Source organism: Setaria italica, chromosome VI, assembly GCF_000263155.2.
Source record: "Setaria italica strain Yugu1 chromosome VI, Setaria_italica_v2.0, whole genome shotgun sequence".
NCBI classification, from domain to species: domain Eukaryota; kingdom Viridiplantae; phylum Streptophyta; class Magnoliopsida; order Poales; family Poaceae; genus Setaria; species Setaria italica.
In genome coordinates, this window is record NC_028455.1 from 33,954,198 (window position 1) to 33,967,598 (window position 13,401).

At 49.7% G+C, this 13,401-nt stretch overlaps 1 protein-coding gene across 1 annotated transcript; it reads left to right on the forward strand.

The window, feature by feature from the left end:
• The first annotated feature begins 428 nt into the window (after window positions 1-428).
• Window positions 429-3,766, forward strand: LOC101770602 (NAC domain-containing protein 18). Its single transcript, XM_004973965.4, has 3 exons — window positions 429-972; window positions 1,126-1,421; window positions 3,033-3,766. Exons 1-3 carry the CDS (start codon window positions 768-770, stop codon window positions 3,213-3,215), a joined length of 684 nt encoding a protein of 227 aa, XP_004974022.1. The 5' UTR covers window positions 429-767; the 3' UTR covers window positions 3,216-3,766.
• The last annotated feature ends 9,635 nt before the right edge of the window (window positions 3,767-13,401 follow it).

Consider the following 13,401-nt stretch of genomic DNA (forward strand, 5'->3'; position numbering starts at 1 on the left):
GACTCTGCTACGTGCCAGGCTTCAGTTGGGTCAGAACCCATGTAGTTTATTTCACGAAAACGATCGCTGCCATCGAATATATATTACTCCAGAGTCAAAACTGGGGATAAATGATTTATCACCCGCTGCAGAGAAATCGGAATTGGAAGGGGGAAAAGAAATTAAGAAACCAACGGGGCAGCTAGCTAGCGGCAATTTCACATCGCTGTAGCGGGAGCGAGCAAGTAACTTCGAGGAGAGATTCTGGAAGGAGTTCACGGCACCGGCTGAGGAGGGGGCGAGGCGACGATGCCGTCCGGCCGGGGCTTGTCAGGCCAGAGAAGGCATCGATGGCGTCAAGCTAGCTGAGCTGAGCCACAGGCTGAGACGCCGAGGCCGCAGGGCAGAGGTGGAGTAAGCTTGACGCAACAGGACACACCCTATAAAGCCCGGCGCCCCCTTTTCCCCTCTCCTCCCCCCCAAAGCCTCAGGCACCCACACACCCTCCCCTAGCTAGTAGCTCGATCTCCTTCTCTCTCTCTCTCCATGGACGCTCCGGCTCCGAGCAGCTGCACGCCTCCTGCTCATCACTCTGCTCGCGCCAAGTGATCAGAGAAGCTGCGAGCTCTTCAGCTGCAGCCTAGCTCTACCAGTTGACCCTGAACCACGGGAGAGCAGCAGCTGCTAGCGAGCAGTGCACGCGCAGGTGTGCTAGCTAGCTCGCTAGCTGCCCGTAGCTTGATTGATTGGCTAGAGGTGGTAGCGTTAGGTAGCTTTTAGTTCTGGGCATGGAGAGCGCTCCGGTGCTGGTGAGGCACGCCGGCGGCGTGGCGGCGCTGCGTCAGCTGCCGCCGGGGTTCCGGTTCCGCCCCACGGACGAGGAGCTGGTGGTGCAGTACCTCCGCCGCAAGGCCTTCGGCGTGCCGCTCCCCGCCGCCGTCATCCCCGTCGTCCCCGACCTCTACAGCCTCGACCCCTGGGACATCCCTGCCGGTACGAGCGGCACACACACGCCATAGCCACTTGGAGCTAGCGTCGTGTTTCCAACACCCATCAACAAACTAGTATGCTCTGATCAAGCATCAGCGCATCGTGTCACTGACAATTAAAGTTGCGATTTTTGTTTGCCTTTGTTGGCACCACCAGATGCAAGCGAGGGGGAGAAGTACTTCTTCGCGGTCAGGACGGCGGGCGCCGGCAGCGGATGCAGCAAGAGCGGCGGCGCTAGGGCGGCAACCGCGAGCGGGCGGTGGAAGCCGGCGGGGAAGGAGAAGCCGGTGGTCCTTCCCCGGCCGTGCGGCGGCGGGAGCCTCCTCGTCGGCGTCAAGAGGACGCTGACGTTCGTAACCCGGCGGAAGAAGAAGGCGTCGGCGCCGTCGGCCTCCCTCGGCAACGGCTGGGTCATGCACGAGTACCGCCTCGCCGCGCCGCTGCACAAGAACGTGAGCAACTCTTTCGCCTCCAGCTTGTTCATACTTTTTGCACACCTATCGATCCGCATGATGCTTTAATTTTCTTCCTCATGTTCTACAGTTCTAACTAGTAACCTGACTGCTGTATTCGCGTAACTGGCAAATAAATTGAGTGCATGAAAAATTGGCCACTAAAAGTTAGGTCATTAGTAACTGTGGACATGTATTAACACCGGAGCCTGGGAGATTAGGAGATGAACTCAGGAATCCAACACGTACACCTAGCATGTTTTAGCTAGATAGCGAGAGGCATGAACTAGGTAAGTTAGATATAGAGAGCAAGTAGATAGATGGTGGAGCGTGCACCCAGTGCAAAGTGGTTCCGGCGCATCCATCTTGGAGTTTTCCCCTACCTAATCAAACCGGCAGTGTCCGGCATGCATGATTATCTTATGCATAACCTAATCAGTAATCACAGCATGTCCATGTTCTCCATTAGCCCTAATCTAACTCTGACCAATAAACTAGCAAGCCTGTTAAGTTATGCTCTCCATATATGTAGTAGCATATGTCATTTACAAAATTCATGTTTGGAGGCAAATAAAATTGAAATTTTAAGCTTTGTTTTGGGTAGTGATGAGTAATCCTGAAACCCTACATGTGATGTGCTTTACAATTTCATACTACTACACCACCAGTGATCATCGACCAGTTGATGAGCTAGTAGGCCGGACAGGCGGCGGCAGATCCGCGTGATAATCAAGGACAGAGCAACTAGCATCGATCTGCATCTCTCGCGGAACTGTCGCCGCTTAATTGCCTGTCGTGATCAGCCATAACCCCGCTGCCGCCGCTGGTTTTAAGTTAATCCGATGGATCGCCTGCGGCGATATCGATCCGGTGGTTGCAGATTTATGCCGACACCGAGTGGTAGCTGTACTTACTCTGTACCAGATGCTCTCTCCTCTCTCATGCATCAAGACCTCAGATCGATCGGAGTTCCATTTTCTTCTCCGTAATCACCCTGTCCCCCCGGCCTCCATGACCATACTACCCGACCTACCAACCAACCAGCAGCGCCTGAACTACTGGCACTTAATTTTTTTTTCTCTCCTGACGCCTTGATTGGCCTGCAAATACTGAACAGCAGTCGATGAGCGTATTCAATCCGCCTGTATCTACCTGCCGATCAATTCTGACTTTCTGGATCTAGAAGGATAGAAGCCTAGAACAAGTGTTGCATGCGAGAGATTTGCTCCTGTACGGTACGGGTCATCCATCAGTGGCCAGATCTGCAGTCATGGACGTACAACGCAACTGCACGATCGATCGATCGATCAGTACTCGGCGGCAGTCATCGATCTTGCGTCTTGATGATGATAGAATGAAGAAGGATCCTGTCGACTGTTTTCGAGCAAATTGATTGATTGCCACAGTAGTACAGTAGGGCACTTGAATCTGTCTGATTGGCGAAGTGTGCTCGAACAGGAACAGTAGATAGTGTCACCACTCCAGCTGCTACAGCCTTCAGCTATGAGCAATTGCTCGATCAATAGGCAATAGTAGCAAGATGCTCGTGCTGAATTCCTGTTACTGTGATACTGTCGATGCTGACAGTTTTGCTTGGTGATGACGATGCAGGGCTGCAGACTGGGTCAGGCAGAAGGAGAGTGGGTCGTGTGCCGGGTCTTCCAGAGGAGCAACAGGCCGAGGCGGCGACCGGCGCCGGCCGGTGCCGGCCACGACGCCGCCGCGTCGCCGACGTCGTCATCGGCCAGCTGCGTCACGGACGGCTCGGACCAGGAGGAGGAGGTCAGCAGCTAGCTACCTCGCCGCCGGCTGGCCGGCCACAAGAACCGCAAGGTTTGCAGCTGCTGCTAGCTGCATGCTTCTCAATGAGAGGCTGGATTGATCGGAGCTGAGTTAGCCTATAGCCTTTAGGCGACCAGGAAACGAAAACGACCTGCCGTTACTTAATCTTCTACTTGCTTTCTCCAACGACATTTCTTGTCACTACTTTACTTAGTTCCTTTCCTTTTCTTTTTCCCTCCCTCGATCTGTGTAATGTAATGCAGTGTAATTTAGTGAGAGGAAGAAAGCAGTACCACCGGATCATTAACAAGCAAGATAATCAGGTTCAGGAAGCTTCTAGCTGAGGTTTCAGAACCCAAACGTGTATCGTATGCAACTATGCATGGAGCATATATACATGTTCGTAGTCGTAGCAGCTGCAGAAATGGCCTCTGCATGTGGTCAAATTGTAACTTGAAATTTGTCCTTAAGGTCTTTGTAATATTTCTTCAGGGAAGAGGAATCTGAAGCCGTAACAGCAATTGCTACGTTCGGCCGTTCTATTTAAGTCATATTTATTTGCATTTCTCAGGCACAACCCATTAACCGCATTGTGGCTTCAACACATGGTTGTACGACAGTTGTACGTGAAATGTGTGTCCCCTTTTTCATTGATGCAGCGTGTACTCTGGATTTGAAGGCATATTAATCAGATTCATGTATATAACCAACTTCGAAGATTAGCTAGGTTACTTGAAATAAATAGGTAAGTGCATGTCAACAGCAGATGAACAAAAGGACAGAGCTCATATGCTTGTAATTTGTATTGGCCGCGGTTAATGAACAGTAGACGTTCTCATTCTATTTGTCTCCTCATTGCCTTCGTCCCCAACCGACGGTCCTCCTCACCGGCCGCCTCCTCACCTACCTATCTACCGAGGGCCTCCTATAAGACCCTTGAGACCATCTCTCCCTAACAATGGCGACAGAGGCGGAGCGTCGCTAGGATTTTAAGCACCAGACTCAAGGAACCGTGGTAAACAAGCAAAAGAAGTAGAAAATTAACTAGATAATAGTGTGTTTGTCGTATGTTCACTTACTCAATTATCCCTAGAAGAACGGGGAAACTTTCTCAATTTTAGGCATTAGAACTCTGATGTGAGCGTAACCATTAGTAGGTATACAAGAAAAGTAACAAATAGGGAGCTTGCTCTATGTTCACTTACTCATAATGGATTTATCCTTGCGTTACAATATGAGATTTTAAATTTCATCATTTATAGTCATAGTTTAAAATAGCCGGCTATAGCCTCCGCTATCTCCTGCTATAGCGGATCGAGGAGGGGCAGCTATTTGTTTCTATATGCATGCTATTTGCGGCTATAGCTTTGTGTGCTGGCTATTAGCTAGCTGTTTAAGGACACCGAACACTAAATGTCTTAGTCCGGAGATTTAAAACATTTTCCATCAAGGAATGGAATACTTGCATATGAAGATATACAAGAATGATTGCTGATGTGTATACGATGAACTAGGGCTATTAAAACAGCTCATGCATGATGTTGATTCAAACTATAAATTAATTAAAGACCGATTAATTTTGTAATCTTCTAAAAAACACGATGAAAAAAAACGCAAAAAGACCAATCCCGCGTGTCAAATGTGGTTACTAGTGCACTAGCGTAGATCGCGCACCCAGCCAGCCAAAGCTGCTCATTTGCCCTGCAATAATCTGGCATAATCTAATGAATCCCATCGATTTCAGTAGTATTATCCAGACATCTTGATAGCATTTTCGCAAATTATAGCTGCTCAGACATCATCTCATCTTTTTTCTTTGAGAGCAGACAAAACTACTTGGTTGGTTACTGTGCTAACATGTTCAGATCCTAAAGGGACAGACCAGGCGATGGAATAAGCTAGCGCAGCTAGCAGAGAAGAAAGAGAGGAAGCGGATAAGGGAGGCGAGCGAGTGGTTGGAGGAGGGAGATTAGATTAGACGGAGGCTCTCCAATGTGCCAAAAATGCGGGTGCCTTGAGGTGGGGCCCGCGACGGCCACGGCCTTTAAATTTTACCCCCGGGCGTATCTGTGCTAGATCTCGCTTTGAATTCCAAACGCCGTCCGTCACATCGCCGGCAGCGACGTTCGGCGTACTGCTGGCCCGGCCGGGAGATCGAGCAAAGCAAATTAGGAACAGCGTGCCCGGCTTCCGCCATTAACCCTAACTGTGAGAGTGACCAGCAGTCCAGCACGCACTAGCTAATCAAGTAATCATTCCGTAATCTGATTCTTTATGCTGATGGTAGTTTAATCTGTCAAAGGTTTCTGCAAGTGTTCGTCATCGCGTTGCTCGTGTCTGATCGAGATGGTGCCATGATGGTGGCACGGCGTGATGGCCGTCGTTTTCTGAACCCTGATCTGACTGACTGTTCTTTTGATGCGTTCCCCAGGCCCCAGCGAACAGACACCGCTCGAGTCTCTGCACTGCACGCAAGGTTGCCACTGGCCAGCCAGCCGCTTGCTCCCAAGTTCCCCGGATCCTAAAAATTGCATCTTTTTTATTTGGCCGGTCGCCGCCGCGCCGGCCGGCTCGTGGCTACCCGTTCCGCTCTCAGGCAGGCAGGCGAGCGCGACAGCTCCATCGCGCACGGCGGGCGGCGCGGCGCGGGGGCGCTTGCTTGGGCTCCCTGAACTCGTCGTACAGGGACAGTTCCTCCCAGAGCGCTAGCTACTGACATAATTGACGATGACACACCGATCGACCTCGGTCGACGAACGCGCACGCAACAGATAATAACCCTAGCGCTGCGTGGTTTTCCGGCAGACGTCTCGGTCGGACGGCGACCGGCGATCTTGCCTCGCGATCCGCTGCACGAAAACCAGCTCGGCGACGACCACCGAGTGGTCACCCGTTCCGCCGCGCGCTCCAGGGCTGCCCGGCCTTTGCGCCCGCGGTGGGGTCGATGCTTGGACGGAGGCCGGCCGGATGCGCCGAGGAAGCAGGCTGTTCGGAGTCGAATTCCGCCGACGGCGACACGGGTGGATGATGGCAACCAGTCCAAGGGGAGGGAGAGGGAAAGCTAAGACGAAGAAGAGGGACGGAGCTGGAAGCAAGCCGCCCGGGGGAGCAGCTAGGCTCGAGCACTGTGGGCAATGGATGGATGGATCGGCGCTGTCACTGACCTGACCAGGCGCGCGTGACGGCGACGCCGGCGATGGATCCATCATCCACCTGCAGCTGGTACAGTACTTGTGGGCACTCCAGAATTGCAGATCCATCCATCGCTATAGCCATAGCCTGCCCTGGAGGCTGGACGTACGCCGTCTTCTCTAGCGCTTGAATACATCCGGTCCAGGGTGTCCATCCACCAAGGGCGCGTTTGGCAGACCGCGTGGAGGTTGGCCCATGCTCAGCTGGTACAACTAGCTGTGTTTGCTAGTCTGGTTGGCCTCCCGGACTAGGTCCGTGCAAAAACGACCCGCCAGCTTGCATCGCGTGGAACGCAAAAGCCGGACGTTTCACGCGGTGCAAACCCACACAAGCGCGTTTTCATGCACGCAGAGGGAAGCGCGGGAGATGAACGCGGCCTGACGCCATTATTTGGGCTGGCTAGGGTTACCATCGCCGGTATATAGCGGTGGTCTCCCGGGCACGTCGCCCTCCTCCCCGCAGACGCGCCGCCTCCACCGACTCCTCCACTCCTCTCTCCTGTCTCCCTTTCGCACTCGACTCCTTCACTCCTCTCCTCTCCTCTCATTCTGGTGACTTTAGGGCGGAGGCGACATCGCGACTGGTGGCGGGACGCCTGATCCGGAGGTGTCCGTGGTCGCCTGCACCGGCGGCCACGGGTACTTCTTCACCGGCGAGCGCGGGTACTTCTTCACCGGCGAGCGACGGGTCTCTGTTAGCAATGAACATTGGATCCATGCTTCGTCTTCATCACTGAATAGATCTGCTACCTCTTCGTCCCCGGCAACTTGAGCAACATTTTCGTCCCTGGCGTGACCTGCTTCTTCCTCTCCACCGAGCAGATCTGCGTCGTCTACTTATTGTTCCAAGCGTCCCTCAGCTCATCCACCGGCACGCGCTACTTCCTCATCTTCCCCACGATGGTCGTTTTCATCTTCGCGGAGGTATGTCCCGGATCCACTATCCTCTTGCAGTTAGGATGGAGGTTCATCTTGTTGTTCGATCTTTTATGATTTGTTGGGTGGAATCCCTCGGGTTAGGGTTCCCGCAGAGTGGATCTGATATTACGGTTTCTTTATGCGGTTAGTGGGGTATCCTCGTCGGATCTGCATGTCTATTTGATGCACTGTCCTAGCTTCTATGTCTTAGCTTGTTGTTTATAGTCGATTCATGAGGTTACTTATCGTTCATGTGTAGTTACTGCGTGGATGTGGACATGTTGCCATGAACCTATCTCTAATTTCGGTCTGTGTTGCTGACGAGGAGCCTGCCTGGGGCTAATATGGTTGATCTGTGATGTAGTAGCTACTACTGCCTTCTAGCTCAGGGAAAATAGTTGAGCATGTCTCCATCCCTAACCAGTCCTTTCTTTTGCACAGATCTTTATATACGTTGGTCTGACCTATTAGGGTGTAGCCTAACTTGCACTTGCCCTTTTGTGTTAATTTTTGGATTCACATGGGGTGGCTAATTACTAATTAAGTTCTATGGCAGCATGGCAAGGCTAAGAACATTGGAACTAACTATTTGTAAGGAATTGAATGGTAAGTAAGTATTGTAATATGATGATCTAGTACTGCTATATAACTGTGATGCTTGTGATGTGATGCTATGTATGCATGTTTACGTCAGATGCCTATTAGCTTTACTTTAGCAATTTGCCATCTTGACATTTTCCCGATCCGCTTTACTTTGCCATGATCTTAGTCTGTTCTTTACCATGTTAACATGTTACTACTGTTGTTTAACTTGATATTTACCTTGGTGAGAGTTCCTGCTGTTACTTACCTACTTGGTTGCCATGTTAAGTTGTGATCATGTTCCTTCTGTTATTGAATTATGTGTTGAACTTGATACCATTTTCCCGTTATTCTTCACCTATTTCACTTGTTACCTTGTTGCTGCTGTTGTTTCCCTCTTTCTTTGGCCTATGATGATTACTACTGGGTTGGGCAACGATGAAGTGGCATTTCTATTATGGTTCTTGTACGTGTTGTTTTTTGTTTGGTGTCTTTCAACTTTATTGCTTTTGTTCTACTCTTTCTTTCTACTCTTATGCTGCCACTTTGGAGTCCACCTGTCTATATGGCAGTTTGTGGATTTGACTTATGATCTAAGACCCGTCATATTTATTTCTATGCCTGTGATGCACTTGTACTGAGGCAATCTCATGTTGGCTGATGTTCTGTTATGTTTGTTTATCTGGAGATGATAACCTTAGTTATTTGTGCTTTGACCCAACACATTCTTGATCTGACTTTGTGGTTTTTGGTGTTATGGGTGTGAGGCCTTAATAACCTCAGTTGACCTAATTTCGTGTCAAAATTCTAGTTTTGTGGTTCTAATTTCGCTACTTCAAGTCATTTGTGCAAGTGTATATTATTCCTTGTTGGTTCACATGCAATTGTCATGCAACATACCTCTTAATGATGTTGCCGTACTTGTTAATTACTTTCTCAAACTGATGTTATTAGCTTTCTATGTAAATTTTTGTTATATTTGAACTGATAAACTTCCTAATTAGGTCTTTCCAATAAGAGTTTATGCATTCATCCTTTGTTCTCTACATTTCTGGGCGCCTGTGTCTGGGTGGTAAACGGTGAGGGCACTTGTCCGCTGTGCACGCCACCAAACGCTATCTTTAGATGGCAGTTTGGGGTAGTTATGAAGGGCGCACAGCCAGCCCATCATAACAAACACAATCCCAACCCAGTCAGCACCATAGGGTGCAGATTTACCAATCAACATTTCTGCACCCTATAAGCCTGGCCCGTCTGCCTCGGGCCTAGCTCACGGGTCCGACTGAGCCTAACGCGCCCAATGGTCCACCGTCCATGGCCGACGATCACTGATTGATCGATCGTCGTCCCAGCAGCGCGTACGACTCAGATGTCATATCCCTCTTGTTCTCCCGTCGGTCGAGCCGGAACAGTGATCCTTCCTTCGATTGGGCATGCTCAAGCATGTGTGATTGATATAATGCTGTACTTAGCAGCTGGCTGCTACAGTGCTAATGTGCTATAGTGCGAGCAATAAGCGTGTGTAATGTGTTCGTGCACGTGGACGCTTTACTGGTGCTCGATTAGCTCTGCTCCCAGAGCGCGATGAATAGGCGATGCATGACTGTCAGCAATCAGCATGCGCAACTGTTGCTTTCATTCAGAGATGCCTGCCTGCCTGACTGACTGACTTACGATGTTGTGTCGGCTGCAGCCTCGGACTTTCTGCCTCGCTCCCTGCCATGCGCCAATGGTCGATCGATCGCATCTGAATCCGTTACTGACGGTGCTACACTGGAGTACTTTCTTCCTTGAAACAAAAAAAAAAGTCCTAAAGAAAAATACGGTGCTAGCTAGCTAGATTATTGCTGATGGAGATGGATCGATGCTGCTGCTCAATTGCTATTCGCATGCAGGAGACGGCGTCCGATCGATCCGCCCGGATAGAGCTTGCGTAGAAAACGAACACGCACAAGCAAGAACAGTGACACAGTCCGGATCGAACCTATCCATCCAACTCGTAGCAGGAATTGAAGGTATTTCAGTCTCCCACTCCAGCGATATATCCACGCTCTGCTGATCTCCGTCCTTGCATAGTTGCATGGGTTGCTTTCTGATCGATAGCAAGATCGAAGAGGCGATTGACGCCGCTAGCTAGGTGCTGGACTGCTGGTTGGTCAGTCGACGTCGACCTGCAGTTACCCGGCCAGCTGCTGGGTTGCCGGGAGTTCCGGTAACTCGTTGGGCCACACCGGGGCAGGGCGGCGGACAGGCTTGCGAATGCCAAACTCTTATCGCGTACTTGACCTGCCTGCCTTCCTGATTATACTCAGACGTCCATCGATCGGTACGTTACTTCAGTCCACGCCACGATTACTTATACATATACATATATATATATATATATATATATACTGTATGCAATTAATTAATTAGCATGGGCTGGCTGGATCTGGCCATCTGGGCGATGATATACATGATGGTGACACTGATGAGCAGCACAGGATATACTATGTACGTCGTGCGTCCGACAGCGCCGGTGAGACGTCGTCTTTTCGGCACAGCTTGCGTTGTTGTATGGATAATACGTACATACTACGCCTCATATATCATCGCCAGGCCCGGCCCGGCCCTGGGGGGGGGGGGGGGGGGGGCGGCTTTCCCGGGCCCCCGACACCTCAGGGCCCCCGATCAAGTACACCTCCTGCATGTATACTCATGCGGTCATGCCAATGATGATCACGATATTAAGTGTTTGTTACAGAAATCCATTACCAATCGTGGTTAGAGACGGATAATATTGTGATTTGCTAGTTCTTTGATGATAGGTAAGATTAATTGCTAGTTATTTTTTTTAAAATTTTCAGACCATCGTGCCATCTAGAAAGCATGTATCCGGTAGCGAGAAAAGGAACAGGACCGGCCCTGCTCCTAAATGAATTTTCTACGAAGGTCCCTTAGTTTTTAGTTGGTCCTGGGCCCAAAAACCCTCAGGACCGGCCCATCGGATTGGGTTTTATGTGATTCACCATGAAATGTATTTCCATATTGTATTTATTATTTAGTACTGTGCGCATATATTGTACGTATATGTGTGTGTATATATACAGAGTATAGTCGAAGTCAAACAAATTTAAATCAGAATAAATGAAAAAATAAACATTACTTTAAACGGCGCTACTAACGGCCGGACGTCTGATGGGGAATTACCCATCGGACGCTCTGTTACAACATCCAACATAAATACCCACAACATCGAAAACATAAGATTGCAATATTGAAAAATTATGTGAAAAATATAGTGCAATGTAAACATCATATTCTAAAGGAAAGAAATTCCAGCCACAACATTGAACGTCTGTTTCATGCAACATTTCTCAACCATATGATAGGTTAAGCTTGAGCACGGTGAAACACTAAAACACAAAAGTTGCAACATGAAACATCAACAGATGGAACATCAAAACCTAACTGTTGGAACATTTATACCACACACATCTATAGCGTTTTGCAACATCCAAAAATTCTACTGGAACATCATGGGGTACCTAATGCAACATGGAGTCGAGAGCGCAAAGTTCGCCTCGTGCACCGCCGACCTCGCACGCCGCCGCTCGTGCGGGGTCCGCTGCCCTGGATTTCCCGCCGCCGACCTCACGCGCCGCCGCCCTGATCTCCCGCTGTTAGCTTCGCCCTCTGGCAGCCTCGCGTGCCACCACCCCGGATCTCCCGCCATCCGCCGAAGGCGATGGGGCGGTCAGCCGGCCATGGATAGGCTGCGGAGTCGCCGGACCTTAACTTGGCACATCAAGGAAGGAGAGGGGAAGGGAGCCAGGGAGGTGGACTGCTATGACCTCCGTACCTCCATGGTGATACTTGCGAAGAGGATGGGAATAAACCTGCTGAATGGATAAAAACGCCTGGAGTTGGGTAGTCTTGTGGATGGGAGAGAAGCCACGTCGCTTGAAAATAATTAGCCACAGGTGTGGACATGTGGGTAGGCAGGGCAGCTGGGCCTTCATGGTAGAACCGGCCGACAACTCGGACTTGCGCCGGACGCACGATCCGAAGCATTACCGTACTTTAAAATATATAGGGAGTATCGTTGTTTAGACCTAGCAATCTACCGTGGGGGTGCTTGAGGTAGTGTTCTGGTTAGTGGGGCTCGTCGAGATCAGGAACTCGAAGGTAAACGTAGACACACGATTTAGACCGGTTCGGGTCGCTAGATCACATAATACCCTACATCCTGTGTGTTGGTTGGATTGAATTGCTTTGGAGGGGGTCCCTGCCTCGCCTTATATTGCTGGGAGCAGGGTTACAGGTCAGTTGGTTACAAGAATACTGGTCAGATACAACTAGAGGAGTTCTACTCTTATTATAATGAGTACTTTCTTAGTCCTCAACTAGTTTTTGTCTTTCCATATAGACTACACCGTCCTACACCATTTATGTCAGATGCGTTTCGGTATCCAGTTCCATATTTAGAATTGTGTAAACCTTCCAGTGGACCCATAGATTATGCATGCACGATAGGGAGTACGGCAGGGCTCACGTGGGCGAAGGAGGGTGATGAGAAATGGGAGCTCGATGATTGGCAGGGCTCACGTGGGCGGAGGAGGGTGATGAGAAATGGGAGCTGGATGATTAGTACCGTCACTTCATTAGGAATTGACAGTTGTAATGATGATCCGCAGCTAGCTGTCGGCTGTACTGAACATACAGTGTCTGAATGTGGGTTCGTCGCACGTGAACGTGATCATGTTTCAATTGATTTCGGTGCAAATTGTATTGCGCACGTACTAGCCAGTGCTCGACACACAGTCCACCTCGTATATATATAAAATGTATTTAGCCGTTTTAGCTAGGCGCGTATATATATATATACACGTATATATACTATATATCATTAGTAAGCCATACGTATACGGTCCTCGAGAAAAATCCTCATGCGTGGCCATCGATCAGGTAGTGGTACTGGTTGTTGAACGCCTCCAGCGATCTGCATGCGTGCGTGCACGGCGCGACGCGTACGTACGGCACCCTGCAGAGGCGCGCAGCAGCGAACATAATGCATGCCGACATGCACAGCACGGAGCAAAACAAACTAACATCTTGCGGCCCGGCCCATCCATATAGTAGCCTGCTGCCCCCTGTGTGTTGTTGTTGGATATGGATGATGGATGGTGTGGCTGTGAGAAGTTGGGCCCAATTCAGGCGGCATTCATGGCGGCCTTAACAACGCGCGGTATTGCTGGCAACGAGTTGGGTCGCGACGGTTTCAGGCCTAGTAGTGCTCCTGCACTTCCTCCCGATCGGAAATACATGACCATCTCTAAGACAAACTTAGTCTCGCGAAAAAAAAACGACTGTCTAAGACAAACTTTTATACATTTAACTATGTTATATGTAAAATCAATTTAATACAGATTGAAGCATGTATATACTTTGTATTACTGGGTCCATTCATTAATTATGTCTAATAGTTTCTAACATATGACTATTTCTACAAGATAGTATTCTTTTAA